General features: G+C 46.6%; 5 protein-coding genes across 5 annotated transcripts; 3 read left to right on the forward strand and 2 right to left on the reverse strand.

Annotated features, from left to right (window-relative positions):
- Window positions 1–6,063: 6,063 nt before the first annotated feature.
- On the reverse strand, window positions 6,064–9,222 carry BGW36DRAFT_168406 (uncharacterized protein). The gene is made up of 5 exons (XM_046209629.1): window positions 8,879–9,222; window positions 8,647–8,744; window positions 8,363–8,582; window positions 7,469–8,308; window positions 6,064–7,417 (listed from the first exon to the last, which is right to left on the reverse strand). Exons 1-5 carry the CDS (start codon window positions 9,047–9,049, stop codon window positions 6,260–6,262), a joined length of 2,487 nt encoding a protein of 828 aa, XP_046072173.1. The 5' UTR covers window positions 9,050–9,222; the 3' UTR covers window positions 6,064–6,259.
- Window positions 9,223–10,380: 1,158 nt separating this feature from the next.
- On the reverse strand, window positions 10,381–11,725 carry BGW36DRAFT_295739 (putative cell differentiation protein; the record flags this gene model as incomplete). The annotated part of the gene is made up of 4 exons (XM_046211206.1): window positions 10,381–10,561; window positions 10,628–11,003; window positions 11,063–11,218; window positions 11,275–11,725. The coding sequence occupies 4 exons, from the start codon at window positions 11,723–11,725 to the stop codon at window positions 10,381–10,383; spliced, it is 1,164 nt and encodes a 387-aa protein (XP_046072174.1).
- Window positions 11,726–11,993: 268 nt separating this feature from the next.
- Window positions 11,994–12,576, forward strand: BGW36DRAFT_378772 (uncharacterized protein). Its single transcript, XM_046216145.1, has 2 exons — window positions 11,994–12,165; window positions 12,261–12,576. The coding sequence occupies exons 1-2, from the start codon at window positions 12,031–12,033 to the stop codon at window positions 12,363–12,365; spliced, it is 240 nt and encodes a 79-aa protein (XP_046072175.1). The 5' UTR covers window positions 11,994–12,030; the 3' UTR covers window positions 12,366–12,576.
- A 1,088-nt stretch (window positions 12,577–13,664) lies between these two features.
- BGW36DRAFT_378774 (uncharacterized protein) lies at window positions 13,665–14,374 on the forward strand. Its single transcript, XM_046216146.1, has one exon. It carries the CDS (start codon window positions 14,000–14,002, stop codon window positions 14,297–14,299), a length of 300 nt encoding a protein of 99 aa, XP_046072176.1. The 5' UTR covers window positions 13,665–13,999; the 3' UTR covers window positions 14,300–14,374.
- Window positions 14,375–14,892: 518 nt separating this feature from the next.
- BGW36DRAFT_407484 (uncharacterized protein) lies at window positions 14,893–15,957 on the forward strand (the record flags this gene model as incomplete). Its single annotated transcript, XM_046219042.1, has 1 exon — window positions 14,893–15,957. One exon carries the CDS (start codon window positions 14,893–14,895, stop codon window positions 15,772–15,774), a length of 882 nt encoding a protein of 293 aa, XP_046072177.1. The 3' UTR covers window positions 15,775–15,957.
- Between the last annotated feature and the right edge of the window lie 914 nt (window positions 15,958–16,871).

Genomic DNA, 16,871 nt, shown 5'->3' on the forward strand with positions numbered 1-16,871 from the left:
GCGCCGCGTGTCGATCTGTGCGAGCTACCACGGTTGTTATTTTACGGTACGCTAATAACGTTTAATTACGAGTACATACATACTCTGACCACGACCACGACGAGCACCTACTATTACATAGTAGTACATGGCTTAGTTCCTAGTTCCAGTTCCAGTTCCAGGACCTCGTCACGGCGAATCAGCGCGGGGACCGTCTGGCTGGGAGCTGGAGGGCTGCAGCTGCATGAGGCAGGAGGGGTCAAGCAGAGGCAGGAGCGACTGTGTCAGTTTGTACTTTGCAGGCCGTGTGCTGCAGGAAGGAGCACCCTGGCGGCGACGGAAACGGTATGGGCAAGAGGGCAGGAGGCAGGAGGCAGGAGAGGGGTTTCCTGTTTGGGCCTGGCGCGGGCTGCGAGGCGATACCGCGCCAAAGACACCAATGGCAGCCATCGCAGCAGCAGCACGGGGTTTGCAGATCACCCGCGCTGCACGGGGAAATGCACCGAAGGGAATTAATTCCCCAGAGGCGTCGACAGGAGACACGGCTCACGGCTCACGGCTCACGGCTCACAGACTTGCAGGCAGACTCTCAGATCACGGTACAAGTAAGTCTGGGGCTAGGCTAGCCTAGAGAGTAGCGGAGTAGCCGGCCGGGGTGGCTGTTCGAGCATAGGAGCAAGTGGACGTACAGCGTGCTTACTCCGATAGTACTAATTACCGCTGGTACTACTGCTACTGTTAGTCGCTGCCATGCAAACAGGCGCTGGGGCGGGGCACTCTGTGGTAAGACCCTCTTCCAGAGCCTGCCCCACCGCCGTATCGTACCGTTCCGGGACTCTCCGGTATGTATTATAATAATATGCTTTGGTAATTAATATTGGTATTGACGGGGGGAAGGGGGGGAGGAGAGGTTCCGAGTGTGCTGTAGTTCTGCCCTGTCGCGCTCAGCTAGACAGAATATGTGGCATCTCAATTTAGAATAAGCACTGATCACGATGATATGCAGAGGAGAGGGGAACAGAATGGGCACTCCACCGCGGTCATGCAGGTCTATTTTAAGGGATTTGCCCAGTTCATCTGGTTCTTTGTGCGACACGCCCAAGAGCCTGCATTATCGACGGAATCTGAGTAGTTGCTCGACTAGTGCCCGGCCGACTCAAGTGGCTAATTTGCAGGCAAGTACTCCGTACAGTACACTCTAATGAGTGACTCTCCACGTGAAGTGATAAACCAGCCTACAGGCGTCCGCGTACGGTGCCGTATGGTATTGTGGTACCAGATATACCACTATCGATTGTAGCATGCGTGGTTTAACCTATCCCGCTTAGCTGATTGACACATGTCATGCTACTTGTCTGTCACTGTCCCGTACTGATTGCGCGGACTAATCAGGCAGGGCGGCAGGACCGCGGATATTAATACTCTCCGACACGATCTGAGCGTTACCCCAGGCCCACTCTCATAATCTCTGCAAATGTACAATACCCACATCATCCCTGGTATATTTGTGCCCTTATGCTATGCAGACTGTCATTCTGGTTTGTCCCTGAGCTATTTGTCATTCAGCGTGCACGATTGGGCATGCTGTTGAGGACGGCATGAGTCCAGAGTCCGCCGCACTCGTATCCCGCCTTCTACATCAGTAGTATGTATACATCTGAAGCTGGCAGCTTGACTGTGCTGGACAGAGTTTGAGAGCTCCATCCGGACCAGCGGCTGAGCATCCGGGGAGCCGTCTGCGACTTTACTTTTTTGTTTGTTTCCAAAACAGAGTTATCTAGGGCCTTTTCTTTTTATGGTTCGCACATGGCATGGCAATGGCATGGCAACATGGAAACAATGACTTCCTTCAGCCCTCCCTAACTAGGCCCACCAGCCAAAACTTTAAAAATAAAATTCTTCTTCTCGGGCAATCATGGAATTTAGTGAATTAAGTCCTAGCAAATTATAAAATAGATTTTATTCTAACAAAAGTTTATCTTTTTAATTTTTCTTTATCTGTTCTCGGTCAAGCTTTTTCTACCCCATGCTATCTACTTTTAGCCACACATCACGACTAAACTTCCGTGATTAACTTCTGTGGCGTGACTGGCTTCTATATGTATGTGTACATGTGATCGACGAGTTTGGGCTAGACTCGTGGCCGGCAATGTTTCAGTGTCAATTTCCCTTCTCATATCGATAATTGCTGGAATAGGGTAATGGGGAATGAAGGTGTGATATGCGTCGGTACTTAAGTCTATGCAAGTCTTCGTTGCTATCCTGCAGGTGGATCAATTTGAAGTCCAGTCTTAGCTTTCAACTTTACTAGAGTAGCCTTCGAGTTGATCTGCGACTTGGCCGTTGCGAAAAAGAAAACATGCAATCTGGGGTCTGTGATTCGCTAGTTGACGCATCCACTTGAATTCTTATTCGAATTCAAGCTTTCTTTTCTTTGATTTCTATTTTATTCTATAATCTATAATATACATTTTCCATCTGTTCTATTTATTCATTTCACAACAAATTAATCCGAAATCAATCCGTAAAGTAATAAAACTAAACAACTGCCAGCCTAGATCCTCTATAGCGCAGCCACTAGGCGAACCGAAAAAGGGGTTAAAAGTCCCGCGCCCTTATTTGGCATCTGGAACCATACTTATCCTCCCTGTCAGGTCAGCCTGTCTTCCCAATTGTTAGCATTAATTGATCGCATATTATCCCAATCCTGCGGGAAAATCTAGATTGGATACATTAAGTCGCTACTTAAAATTGATCCATCTGCAATGATGTGTTATTATGACTCGGCAAGTTTTATCATCGGCCTGTAATAAAATAGTAAAAATAGATTCATAATACATACTAATTAGCACCGTACGGAGTAACATCATCGATGTATTTTAGTACAAGTATATCGGGGTCATCGGCCCGATATACACGGGATCCTGACCAACCAACGCGTTGACTATAGAATCGTGTTGTTGGTAGGAAATTGGTAATTTCGTTCTAGAGTACATGTAAACGGTTGACTGATCCACCGCCAGATGATTATTAATTATTTATTAATTGATCTGTATCCGTATTAGTAGTCAATAGGCCTAGCTGCTCGGCGCTTGACTAGGTCTAGACAATGTCACTGTCAATCCGGCGTTTACGGAGATATTAGTACCAAGTACTAAATATAAGTACAACCTGGCGGTATGGCTACAACCGGAAGTGATAGTGATGGTCACCAGTCAACCGTGCTGTAAAGACCGCAGGGATAGCCAAACTCTGCGCTCGGCCACTCTCCGCTGTCACCTGTCAGGGTGCTGTCACTCAGTCAAATGACGAGTTATCTCCCTGTGCGACAAGTAGCTTTAGCACTGCAAACCTTGTATTCGTTAGCCAGCGGGATAATGATAATATTGAATATTGAATGTTTAGTATTGAGTGATGACAGCAAATCTCTAGATGTTCCTCTGGCACATACCATAGCTGCAGAGCGATGGCCCGTGGAACTCGCGATATCGATACCAATCCGGCATGATCTCCCTCCTGATCTTCGAAGCTTTCCCCCCTGGCCCACCACCCGCTGAAAACGATTTCGGCTGCATACATATGCTGCTGATCATGTGTCGTCAGTATTCGGTAGTTACTCCATCAGTCAGATCCACAGGATCGTGAACAACAACATGAATGGTGACAGAGGTAATAGTTCTCTCGTAGTACTGCAGGGAAAGCTCAAAGAGTGCTAGTCTGCATAACCAGAAACAGCCGCTAATGGGCCGAATGAGGCCAGGATATAATGTCCTGACGAGTCAGCCAATCGTGATGACGCCACAGGGGGGGAGGCATGCCAAGCCTGCCACAGCGGGTCAAAAGGGTTCCACGGGCCTAAACTAGGCTTTGAAAGCTAGAAGGTTTAGGGTTATCCGAAATGTGGTTCGCGACTGCGGGGGACCAGCGCCAGTGGGAAATACAGCGAATAGGAAGCGTTGCGGAGAGAGACGGCAGTCTGTGCGTTCTCTGATCGGGCCTAGCGTTCCCTGGGTCAAACTCGCTTGTTATTATTCCCGAGTCGCGCGCCTATTTTCCTGCGAATTAGCCGTTGGGCCGTTCTGGGCTCCTTCCGAAAGGGGATTGCACATTACCCTATTTTCCAGTCGGCAAGATTTCGTGAGCCGGCTGGATTCCTATTCGCGAGAATGTTCATGTTCATGTTTTTAGTTTTTATTTTTTATACAAGCTTCTGTCTATCTGTCTGTTTTTATTTTACTTCACTTCTGAATACGTATGGGGACACAGAAACGGTTGCTCTGCATGTCCAACTTTATTTAGTCATATCCTACTACCGTATGCAGCCTAGGGATTTGACAGATGCCCAACTTTAAGACACTGGTGCCTGATTCGGACTGCGCTCTTCCTTCAAGTTTCGGGTTCTGCTCAGTTAAGTTGAATTTACTGTGTACTAACAGCCAGCCTGATCCATTAATACAGTCAACACGGTGATTTTCTCAATCGCGATCTCGATGAAACTCAAAGTACAGATTCTGACTAGCAAATAACGTGACCGTGCTCTAGTTCTAACCGCTGGCTGTACGGTACAATGTCAATCCTGATGTCTCCGTGACGCAGCAGCGCCGCATTGCGGCATTGCTGTTGGTTACATATTGAATCCTTGGCGGCTTGTGTCGGTGTAGTCGCGCGCCGAGCTTACCTGCTCAGCCAGCCGCGTCACTGACTCAGCTCCAGCCATGACTTAAGTTAGTGTACTGTACTGCCGCACTGCTACTAAGTATATAACTATGTGCAAGGCACTGCATATGTACTAACTAGGTGGTAACATGCCGGCGTTTCTGTTTTTGTGTAACCTGCTGCATGAAATCACATCCTTGATCATGATCCTTACTCCGCGTGGAGAGCATAGCATAGCCCACCGACCATGGTCCTGGTGTCTGGGTTGCAAGGGCTATCCGGACGATTGGAACATGACTGCCTGCACAGCGCCAGCAGCAAGCGGCAGCCTGATTGGGAAAAGGTCATGGGAGTTTGGTTTTATCCGGACCGCATATGATATGTAGATGTATGTATATCGGTAGCTGCATCTTCGAATGTTAGCATTTGTCGCAGCTTGCAGTGGGCAGCCCGGAAAGCAGCAGCTGTACATATGTATGCATATAGATTTTTGTTTGCGCGTGTTTGCATTCTTCTCCGACTGCATGGACATATCAGAATCAGCGGGATGTATACTGATCTGTCGAACAATGCATGGTCTCCAGTATTGATCATGACTTCGTATACAATAGTACAAATACCGTCTTGATTATGGAACTCGTTTATATAACATTTGAAGAAGGCAATTTATCCGGGGCTTGTTGGGATAGTACTTGAGGAATTCCAATGCCGACTACATATACCTAAGGCATGCATTATATGATCATTTGGTGACAATTGCTGCGATATCACAAATATAATCAATACATGACTTCAACATTGAAACAAAAGTCAATAAAACGTAAATACACTACACTTACTCAATGACCGTCTCTGCTACATGTAATTCTGGAAGCAGCGGATACATCATCCGATCTAATATTTTAATTGAGTTTTCTCCAGGTCCCCCCTACCCCTATTATTTTAATATTGCCTAAAATACGAATCTTCAAATCGCGGTGTGCAAGAACCCTACCCTACCCTACCAAACCTAAAAATCAGTTGCGAAAACTTGCTTTTTACATATGTATCCTCCTAAGAACGGTATACACCGCAAATTCAGGACGACTACCCAACTTGGTCAATAAAAAAATCAATAACCTTTCCATCCAATGCAGAGAATTATGCAAATAGGTCCCCGGGAATAGTGGGAATTCATTTATCACAACCGCGCTACGCGAGATGATATCAAACATTGAAATGTGATGTGTCATGAAAAATAAATGTCATAATGTCAACTCGGAGGCTAATCGTGCCGACGACATGCGGCTTTTGCAGATCTCAGTCTTGAAATTTATCGTTACTGTATTTTTTTAAAACTAAATCATTCAACATTGAATTTGGGATGGAAAGATTATTCTAATTCGGGGGTTTTTTTTAGCTGGGTTAATTGAAGATGGAGAAAGGTATCTTATGAGAATAACAAAACAAGAAACACAAGGAAAAGAGAAAAAAAGAAACCATCGTACACGTATTATGCAGACCGCCTAACCAGAATACTTTTGCAAAAAGTAACTAATTCCCCGTAACGAACTCCTGCATATTTATTCACGGACGGCGGCATGGCTGTCCTTTACATATCTGCAATTCTCAGATATTGCTACAACTAATGGTTCCGGTGTATTTGTGGAGGTTGCTCAGGTTGTATATTCCAAGATGACAGGGGTGGAATAGAATTAGCTGCAGCTGCAGCAGCAATCTGGTTTTCCCTCTGCCGGCGTTCCTCTTGCTCGGGAGTCATCATCTTGACTGGCGGCGGAATCGGTGCGTCCGCGGAGCTCCGTCCCATCAGTTTGGGACTCGGCTCTAGTCGGTGGATTGGCGGTAAGATGGTGGCGCCACCGATGCTGCCAGCTGTCACGGGACGTGGTGAGTTTTTGGTCGGGCTCAGACCGGATAGCGCTAGGTTTTGAGAGCCAGGAGGTGGTGGAGATGCATGAGTGAATGAGTCGGAGAAAGACGTGCGTCGATCAAAGCTTGAAGAAATAGGTGCAAGTCCGCGATCCTGTGGAAGAGGCGGCCGATGTTGGCCATACGGAGTGGAGGGGACAGACCCGTTTGATAGAGTGGATGGAGGAAAACCTGCCAATGGGCCAACATCACGGTTGCCTTGCGTCGGTGACATGGATGGTCGGGTTTGAATAGGTGAACGGTGAGCCTGGCTTTGAATGGAGTGAGAAGAAGAGGGGCGGTGAGAAGATAAAGGATTGCCAGAAAGGATGTCTTGCAGTGCTGACGATGACCTCTGTACTGACTGCTGAGGCTGAGGCTGGTGATGAATGAATGTGGGTTGAGGTGGGAGACTCAAAGGAGAAGAGGCTGGACCGATTGATGTCTTGGATGGAGACGGGGGTATTGGTAATGTATCGAATGATGGGAGTCTTGTAACGGGCGGGAGCCGACGTTCTGGCGATGGCGGATGAGCAGCACCATTGACCGGCGGAAGAGGTGGTGGCAGTGTGGGCTGTCGAATACCTGTAGTTGCGGTCGGTTGCATATACGGAACAGCTAATGGAGCTCTGGAAGCTGAAGGGCTTTGCTCCTCTTCCTTCTTTGCACGAGGTTGGCTTGCAGGAGATGCAGAGCCAATACGGAATTTGAGTGGCGGAATCTTGGGCCGTTTGGCTTCTTCTTCACGACGCTTGCAGTCTGTGCAAATGAAATGAAAATCATCCTTTTCAGCATCCTCCTGGGTGACGCCCAGACATTTGCTGTGTTGCCACACGTTGCAGCGTTCACATGCGACACTGTGGGAGCCATCATCCTGTATAATTCTTAGCATCGTAGATTTCAAGTGGAAAGAATAAAGACTGACGATGTTCTCTCCATGAACGCCGCAGCCAGCGCAGTCAAAGATCCATTGATCTTCCTCTGCGAGCTCCTCCATTTGCCTTTGGCGTTTCTCCATTTCAGCTTTAAGTTGCCTTTCTGAAATCCTGCCTTCACCGGACTCGAGTTTCATCCGTTCTTCTTGTAGTCGATTCATTTCTTCCTCTTGTAGAATGCGTTTTGACTCGCGGTCCTTGATTCGGCGTTCACGGGTCATTATACGATGTTGGCGCTCGTTCTCGAACTTGCGTTGAGTTTCCTGCTCCTTGCGAGCCGCCGCAAGATCTAGTTCATGCTTGCGAGTTGCCTCAACAGCTTCTTTGTCTCGTCGTTCCTTCTCTTGTTTGTCCGCAATACGACTAGACCTCTTGGCTCCAGCTAGAAGTTGCAGGCTAAATAACTCCTTCTCTCGTTTCTGGCGCTTGCGTTCTTCGGCTTCTTCAGCCTTTTCGAGGATTGGCAAAACAATCTCAGTGAGTCGGTCCCTAAGCAATTTCTCATTAGGATCTCTCGTCTTTCGGAATTTTTCGATGAATTCTTGGTATTCGTTGAGGGTAACCGCAACGCATTCCCACTTGTAGCCGCCCGAAGGATCTTCGCTGGATCCATGTCCATTTTCTGTCACGTCCTCGTCATCCTCTTCAGCCGGACCAGAAGTTCTTCTTCGCTTGGCAGCTCTGGCGGCGGCTCTGGCCTTTTTAGAATTTGCTTTGGGTTTCGCAGGAGCCGGAGGAGGGATGGCGGGGTCAGTGCGACGATATAAACGGTTATCATCCAAGACGTAGTAAATGCGGTCATCACTGTCCCATCCAAATTCCTCAATTCTCTAATGATTAATTAGCTGAAGACCCACAAATGAATGCTTTGTTGGCTAACGGACCCATTGTAGCTGCTCCGACTCCTTCTGCTCGGGCATCTTCTCACGGATGCGATCCGGGTTCCACAACGTCCACAGGGACAGTTGATGTAATACCTTGAGCTTCAGAAAAACATCAAAGTCTCTGAATTTATTCGGCTCTTCATCGTAACCGAAGGGGTTGACAAGATGGGCCCCTTTCGCATTGTACTGGCGACGCGTATACTCGTCGAAATTCTCAAACCTTTCAGACGAACGCAAGTCAGTTTCACTTGTTCATAGCTTTTGTGGAGACTCATGAAACATACGACAATCCCCGGTGCGACGACACGAATTTAAGTAGCGACAGTCCAATATCCATCAGCTTGTCCGAGGGTTCCGGCTTGAGACATTCCATTTCCAATTCCTGCGATGACCAACGGTTAGCTTACAACGAATCGCGACCATAAGTTTTCAGCCGATATACAGCTTTCAGGAAGCAAAGCCAACAAGAAGGCTAGTCCTTCTTTGTATGGGTCATCTGCAGAGGGGCGAAGGTACCTCGATTCCAAAGTCCTCGTCTATCTTCAAGACCTTTCCAAAGAAGTAAATGTACTGCATCAGTGAAGAGAATTCCCAGCAGTTCCGAATCTGTTGCAGCAAGCTCAGTTCTTCGGGCTGCTTGGCCGGCTGAGCCTCCATTTCGGAGTGAGCGCGCTTTCGCGAGACCATGGCGGCGGAATGACGAGCGCTCCGGGCGCGCAAAAAGGGGACGTGTAGGGTGGCCAATCGAGCACGAGATGGAAAGACAAAAATGCCAATAAAATAAAAAGATGGATGGATCCAATAGCCGAATGCGTTTTGGGTTGTGGTCTGGATAGCTGGGGGAGGGAAGACAGGACGCGGGCTCTCGGTATAAAAATCGAGGCGCGACGTGATCCCTGCGGCTCTCTTGGTCTTAATGCGTTCTGATTAGGGGCGCCGGCGCCAAGCTGGGCTCTGCACAGCCAATCAACGGGCGAGGCTGCAGTCAGCGCGTCGGGTCACGTGGCTTGCGCTGATTCTGGTTATATTAGCGATTCGGGCCTAGCCGCAAGCGGGAGTCACGTGTTAACATATTAGCAACATTAAATATAGTTGTATGTAGGGATGTCTCGCGTTCAATTAAAATAATAGTACTATGGTGAAGATAACGATACAGTGAGAAATGCAGCATGTGTTTCCAGCCGAAGAATCTTCGGCATAGCAGCAGCAGACATACAGGAAACAAATCACCAGTCAACGAAAGAGACATTCCAGCTTTGTGCTCACTTTTGAATGTCTAGAAAGGCGCAACGCAGTCCCCGGAAGAATAATAGAGTACATCATGCAGTGGATTTTGCAAACACATAAACGCCAGCCTCCAGTGCGCAGAACCTCCACGGAATGCTCTTGCCGACCAGCCAGTCAGTTTAACTGACGAGCAAACCGGCGCGAGAGAAACTGATGGGAGGAAAGCCAAAAATCAATTCGTCCCCGTGGCAAGGAAAAGATGTGGAAAGGAACATGACTGTGCAAATCAAAACAGGGAAATTCGAACATCCTGGTATCTCTCGTTCAGCGAAAAGTCTATGGGGCAGAAAACAAGTAGGGGATGAATGGATATGATGGCCGTGATAATGCAATAATCAAATATAAGAATCCCAAGCAAATATGTAGCGAAGTATACCGGACCGTCTAGGTCATCGCTGCCAGCCAACATCCCATATTCTCAATCATGACAGAAAGCGAAGGAGTTGTTGATGAGTTCTTCCGGATGGACGGTCAGAAAAGAAAAAAACAAAAGGTCACGGATAAAACACAGCCGACTGATGATGTTGAATCTAACATCGCATCGTGCCCAATCGAGCAGTGCCGGTAAGTCTTTGCCGCGCATCTGCCTAAGGAAAATGTATGAAGAAACGAGAACATCAGTCTTGATGCAATCTTTGTACGCCTAAATAAAGATCCGATTTCGCCGTAAACCATTCCATGCATGTCGTGAGATAATCACCGATGTATCAAGGAGTTGGACACTTCATATTTCACATAGCAGTACCAGCGGCGTTGCCGGCATCTACGTTGTCTGAAAGATTGATCAGCAACTGAGCTAGACAACGCTTGGTAGCAGCATCGTCACGAAGGACGGATGAGAAGGTAGCATCGCGAAGTGGTTCTGGAAGACATTGTCGTAATGCTTCGCGAGCGCGGTTGTTGTCGCTCAGTCTATATAATCTCAAGTTAGACCTCGCACAATATATAAGGCGAATCGAAAATGTTTCGTCGACTTACCTCAAAAAGCAACGAACCACGTGTTTAAGAAGTCGCACGGTTTGTTGCTCTACCAATTGCGTAACCATGTTGCTCAAAACAGTACCGACGGCATAAAAGCGCTCATAAGTAGCACATATATAGTTCAACCCAGTATCGTCTAATAATATCTTCTGAACAATGAATATAGCAACTGTCTTGCTCAACTCCGAGCCGGTCTCCATTATACGAAGACAAAGAGGGATTATCTCAGTTGTCAGAAGAAAGTTGATCACATCGGAGGAGTCGTTCTTAACAAGAGCACCGATAACACCGAGAGAGGTGAGACGCAAGTATTCGAAAGGTCGAGATTTGGAAGTAGTGTTGAGAAACGGGTAAAGAAACAAAGGAATGTGCGCTAATCACAAAATTCATATTAGCTACATCTGAAATTTCACAGTGCTCTGGTTTTCTCACCATTCAAGAACAAGGTGCGGGTATCGTTGTGAGACGCAACGCACTGAAGCAATGCCAATGCATTACACACCCGGTTAGAGGCGGCAGCAGTGAGTTGAGATGGATTCAGCAAAGGATACACGGAAATGATCTCCTGAAGTAAGGCAGTCATGACACCTATCATCCACGTTAGCGAAAAGAAGGGGTTATCAGCTGAGACTGGGGGTCCATACCAAACGAATGCCAGATGACCAGCGCGAGCTCCGGAACTTGTTCTCGTTTTTTACTGAGCTCCATGAGAGCAGTTTCACGTCGATTTGGGTCAAGAAGCTCAGCCACCCAAACGAAGACTTTGCGATTCTCCTCGCTGATTCCTCCATCGATGCCGGCATTCGTTGCGTCAGTGCCCATGCCTGCGGCGGCATTGGCTGGAGCCTGCGCCTGACTGCCGGTGACCGCACCGGAAGTATTCCCTGTCATTGCAATGCGGTTGTAGTGCTGTTGCTGCGCTACAGCAGCGGCGGCAGCAGCCTGAGCCTGCGCATGCTGCTGAGCAAGCGACGTATGCTGTTGGTGGTGCTGGGCCTGGTGATGTTGCTGCTGCTGTTGGTGCAGCCAGGAAGGCTCAGCTTGGGGATACTGGTGCTGGTGCGAAAATACGTGTTGACTCTGAGCCTGCAGCATGGCTTCAGATGTCTCGAAGGCCGAATGAACTTTTCCGATGGGATGGGGTCCGGATCCGAGGTCTTCGGGCGCAGTGGTGTGCTGAGAGCGACTCGAGGAAGTATAGAAAAAGAAGGAATTGTTTCTTCTGAAATATATGTCACTAGTGCAAATGAGGGCTTTTCGGTAGATACATAAGTGAGATGACTGGAATTGGCGATGTGAAGCGAGGTGTCTGTCTGGAGCCGAGAAAACGGTGAGGGAGGTTGAACTGACTCCAAGTTGCCTTGCTGAGGCGGGGGCCGCTGTGGCTGCTGACTCAGTTTATGCCTTGCTGCCTGAGGCTGCCACTATCGTCCCTACTCCTGCTCGCGATTCAAAATGTTATTTTGATGAATTTGTCTATTTATGTATATATCACAGTGGGATTGGCATTTGCACCAGCAGCTCCCATAGAAGATCTAGATGGCGCATTAGTCTATTTAATGATTTTTATGACCATCTTGTAAATGGTTACGTGATGAAGTTTAGGAAAATAATCAGAGATGAATCCTACAATTTTCGCCCCTTGGACCAGTTTCTGTATGAATATTTGACCAGCCCATTATCAAATCGAGGCTGCTGCAGGTGGGTCGGAGTTGTGTCAATCTCTTCTGCTTGACGATGGCATTATCGCGTTTCGCACTGGCGACAAGTCATAGGACAGAAGGGCGGAACGAGAAACCCAGTAATAGTGCAGTAGTTTGGCACAATCTAGTTCAGACATTGATGATGAAATGGTTGATTGTGAATTTGAAAGAGAAACAGTTGAGATGAAAGCAGAAAAGGCGAGATTTAAGAAGAGAAGAAGAGGGTTTCTCTTTATGTTCTATCCGGCCATTATGTAAACTATATGTTATATCTTACAAAGCAACTACATCTATCTTTGAAAATAAGGTTTCAAAACTCTCAACATATTTTGCGCATCAAGCTGCAGGTTCACGGTGATGAAAACGTGGTGTTACTGTAGCTTAGACATATATCTAGTGGAGAATTGTCTGCAACTAAGAAGGAAAATGCGATGACAGGCTGAATAGAGCTAGCCAGTCAACCAAGCCGTCCCACAAAATCATGCAAGAGCGAGTCCATGCACGCATCGCACTATTTCCATAGATGCCATAGGCAAGGCTGTGTGCAGTGCTATCTGTCCAATCAGACAGCACAAGAGCCTGACCGCCAGACCGGCTGTGACTGCGACCACAGCTGCGACTGTGACTGCGACTGCGATGTATAGTACCTTATTCAAAATCTCTGCGGTAATTGCGATCAGGGAATTTAGTCGAAAAGGTGACTAGATTATTTAAAAGGGGAAGGGGTGCCTGTTTTCTCAAGCCATCCAGAATATGCTTGATGTCTTGTCAGACCCTTAGAGTATAATATGATGCTTTTGTGAGCAACTCCTAATTGCTACGCGCCACAACTTCGAGCTCTCCCTATCTCCATTATAAATAGGGTTGACAACAAAACATCTTTTCTAATGGATTTCTTGAATTTCTCGGACAGACCATCTGTCCGTAAGCGACTGCACCATATGAAGTGCAGTCAGTGTCGTCGGAAAGATGAAGAAGGTATGGAACATTCTTATTTGATCGTCTTGTTACCTGGCCCTGCAAGTTGGTAGTGAAATTCACCTCTAGGTGCTAATTTTACCACATAAAGTATCTTCCCTTTGGTCGCTCCTGGCCCAATGAAACGTGTGTCCAGTGCTCCAAGTATAACCATGTTCTACCAGTATGACCACGAAGCAAGACAAAAAGCTTCAACAGCAACAAGGCGCTGCATCTATTATGCTGCCTGATCCGGAGCAATACAACGGCAAACATCCAGGGCAGCACGCCAATGACAGGCCATCCTGGTCAAAATGTGCAACTTACTTCAGCACCTTGGTAAAGGCTACCTTGGGCTATTTTCGGCAGCCAAGCCACAATAGTTCGCTCTCCTTGATATGCTGATCATTCGCTTGATTAATTTTGAAAGCGAACGAGTTTACTAACTCCTCCAAAGCGGCCTCCTTAAGATGACAATAGGCCTAGAATTCGCAAGGGTCTTGCACGAAGGGACAGCCAATAGGACGAGCTGAGAAGAAGCTAGGTCTCGTATGTCTCATAAACTGGGAGACCCCAATTTTGATAGAAAGTTCGACCAGATCATCACTGAGGCACAGAGATGGCAAATCTCGTAGACGCAGTTGGTGTTCTCGAGGTTCTACTCAGAAACTGCGATGATTGAGAAACGTACTTCTGGGAAGATATAACAATGCCTGAAATTGCATCAGTGAGTGATGAAGAGTGTCCTTCTCTCTTTAGCAGACTCCTTTCACCAGCGCTTGGGTTAAAAGAAGCTCGCCTGAGAGTCAGCGGAGTGGTGCATATGATCGAGCCTTTGGAAGAATCAGTGATATCGGAGCTTAGAACATATCTCGTCAGTAACATTGAGCAACGTGTTAAGAGCGTTCTAGGCACCGAAGAGGACTTGCAGGTATTTTGGATAAGGATGAAGATGATGACAGTGTGGCGGACACCGAATAGACCACAGCATGGGTACACCCGAATATGATTTTGAAGTCATCGATTTCTTTCCGCATCTTAATGGAAACACGGCATATAAAGTGACTTTTTGCTTTTCCTTTGTGGCTTGACCTTTTTAACTGTGATATAATTGTCGTTAACTCTTCATAAATTAAATTGCTGCCTTGGTCTTAAACCATAAAAAATTTACTGTTTGTTGAACCAAATAATCCAAAGCTGCCCACCTATTTTATACTGGCAGTAGTTAATGATGTTTAAACTATCCCCGGTGGCAACTTAATATAAGTTACCGGACATCCCCCCAAACGGATTCAATAATAGTAGCCCATGCTGATCCAAAAGGCTCCCAAGACTGGGATTAATAAGTCGCGACAATCCAGGGCGAGAACCAGTGACGAACTCGCGAATTATTGGCCGCGTTGATTGACAGCTTGCGTTCAACCAATCAATATCATTGCGCTACCACCCGCTCTGCACCAACTTCAGGCTTGAAAACTGAATTCCTGACAACCTGCAATCTTAATCAAACTACAAGACGATCGATCTCGTGCCATCGGCTTCTACAAAAGCTATTGAGGAAAAGCTAGTCCGTCAAACTACGGGAACAGATCGCCGCTGACTATGGGGAACTCCGGACAGCCTCACGACAACTCGCACGAGGGGCATCAGTTCAATAATATTCAAATCCATGGTGACAGCAGAGTACATATCGGTGATATTCACCATATTAGTCACTATTATTACTCTAATAAGCTAAAAAAACTCCACAGACAACAAGAAGTGATGCGCTCGCAAAACGCATCTATTGAGATGAGTCCAGAACAGATTAATCGAAAGGGTTGCACCCTTTTTCCTCCCTCAATGCTCGATTCTTATCCCAAATTAAATCCTCCTTTGCCCAAGTCAGTCCGGGAGGAACACCAGGCTATGATGCAGCTTGAGGGTTTCGGTACTTCACAACTTAAACAACGCCAGACAGCACAACAGCACGCAAATAAGGCACAACAAACCTCGATTCAGAATACTTGGAGTGGATTCCACACCAGCGCATTTAAAACGCGATCTGCCACGGCTGATGATTTTGAAATACAAAATTCGAAGACCCGGCAAACGTCAAAAGTTGCCTCAGCCCAGCCGTCTACCAAATCTTATGCTGGCAAACACTTCGTGCACTTCAGCGTAGGGAAGTCAGTTTTAGAACCATCCCCACGAGAAGGGTCTCATGCCTTTGGACCTGGGGATCCCTCTCCGAACAAATTAAAATTAGCACCGACTAAACTTCGTAAGAAAAACCACGCAGAAATGTTTACAACTTCAGCAGCTATTGCGACTATGAGCTTTTCTATCAAGAGAACAATATCCGAAGACTGCACTCAACGTTATGGAGATGAACCTCCACTGAAACTTCACTGCCTTCAGAGAGAATCCAGGCGACGAGGAGACTTAGGCGTTGCGCATTTAAAAAGACTGTCTTCGGCTTCTCGATTGGCCGCGAATGGCTAAATCATGTGTCTAAGAACGGTTGAACTATGGATGTTACAAACAATAATCATATTACAACGCAATATATCCTCATGAGGAACTATCGGCAAGCGCCAACATTTGAAAGGATTGATAAATTACTGTTAAATAAACCCTTCAAACCGCTCAGTTGGACTATTTGAAAACTTTTCCACCCAAATTCACACCCTGTCAGATGGTCTTTCAAGCTATGTGTTAGGATAAATAATGAATAGTGATACCACACGCTATATATATACCTGTAGTTATGATGTTGATAATCAAGAAATTGTCACGGTACATGACTCATCATTACTCCAATCCGGTTGATACATGCAAGCATTAGAGATTTTCGAGACAGTATATCAACAGTTAAGTTGTATCAATGCACTTCTCATTATGACATCACTGCAAGTCCTATCAATTTTCCACGAAATTCCGAGGCAAAGCAGGGAAGTCACTTGTCCGTAGGAGACAATAGTTGAACATTGCCCCAACTCACACAGACGCCCGGCATTGACCATGCCATAATACTCGCCACTTTACTCTAAAAATACACGTATTATTGGAGCGACTACAAAGCTATTGGGGCGATCTTAGTCTACTTTTTGAAATATGAGGGTGATATAAGTACATATGCAACCAAGTATAAAGATACCTACAATTTATAGAGGAGACTTGAGAGGTACTATGTAAGAATAATCGTATCTAAACCTGAATATTCCACTTTATGACGCTATTCCATGGGTAACTTGACCAAACAAGGAAAAAAGCATTAACATCCTAATCGGGAAGGGTAGGGTTTCCAGCGACCCACAGTATTGTGACGGTGACAATGCAGAACGTCAGCGACATCTCAATTATCTGGCATAAATATGAATAGCAAGGCATGGAAATGGAAGTACTGCCTTACAATTTAATGTTCCTCTTGGCTGAAATGCTGTAAAACAGAGCAGGAGAATGCCAAACAGCTGAATCCCGAGATAAGTTGGATTAATCATCATTGCTGCGTCCGTTGTTCGGATGCAGTCTGTTCTATCTAATAATAAATACATGTGCCTCTTTTCTCATCTTCATATACATCGTAGCAACATCAACAT

This window comes from Talaromyces proteolyticus (genome assembly GCF_021365285.1).
Source record: "Talaromyces proteolyticus strain PMI_201 chromosome Unknown BGW36scaffold_6, whole genome shotgun sequence".
Classification (NCBI taxonomy): domain Eukaryota; kingdom Fungi; phylum Ascomycota; class Eurotiomycetes; order Eurotiales; family Trichocomaceae; genus Talaromyces; species Talaromyces proteolyticus.

What these genes read in the sequence shown, in the direction of transcription:
- BGW36DRAFT_168406 (XM_046209629.1), bottom strand. Translation starts at nt 9,049, where the DNA reads ATGGTCTCGCGAAAGCGCGCTCACTCCGAAATGGAGGCTCAGCCGGCC. An exon ending in TCGTCGCACCGGGGATTGTC is followed by an intron (nt 8,583 to 8,646) that starts GTATGTTTCATG and finishes TTCGTCTGAAAG; the next exon opens with GTTTGAGAATTTCGACGAGT. An exon ending in GCGTTCATGGAGAGAACATC is followed by an intron (nt 7,418 to 7,468) that starts GTCAGTCTTTAT and finishes AGAATTATACAG; the next exon opens with GATGATGGCTCCCACAGTGT.
- BGW36DRAFT_378772 (XM_046216145.1), top strand. Translation starts at nt 12,031, where the DNA reads ATGCCTTGCTGCCTGAGGCTGCCACTATCGTCCCTACTCCTGCTCGCG. An exon ending in CAGCAGCTCCCATAGAAGAT is followed by an intron (nt 12,166 to 12,260) that starts CTAGATGGCGCA and finishes GATGAATCCTAC; the next exon opens with AATTTTCGCCCCTTGGACCA.
- BGW36DRAFT_378774 (XM_046216146.1), top strand. Translation starts at nt 14,000, where the DNA reads ATGCCTGAAATTGCATCAGTGAGTGATGAAGAGTGTCCTTCTCTCTTT.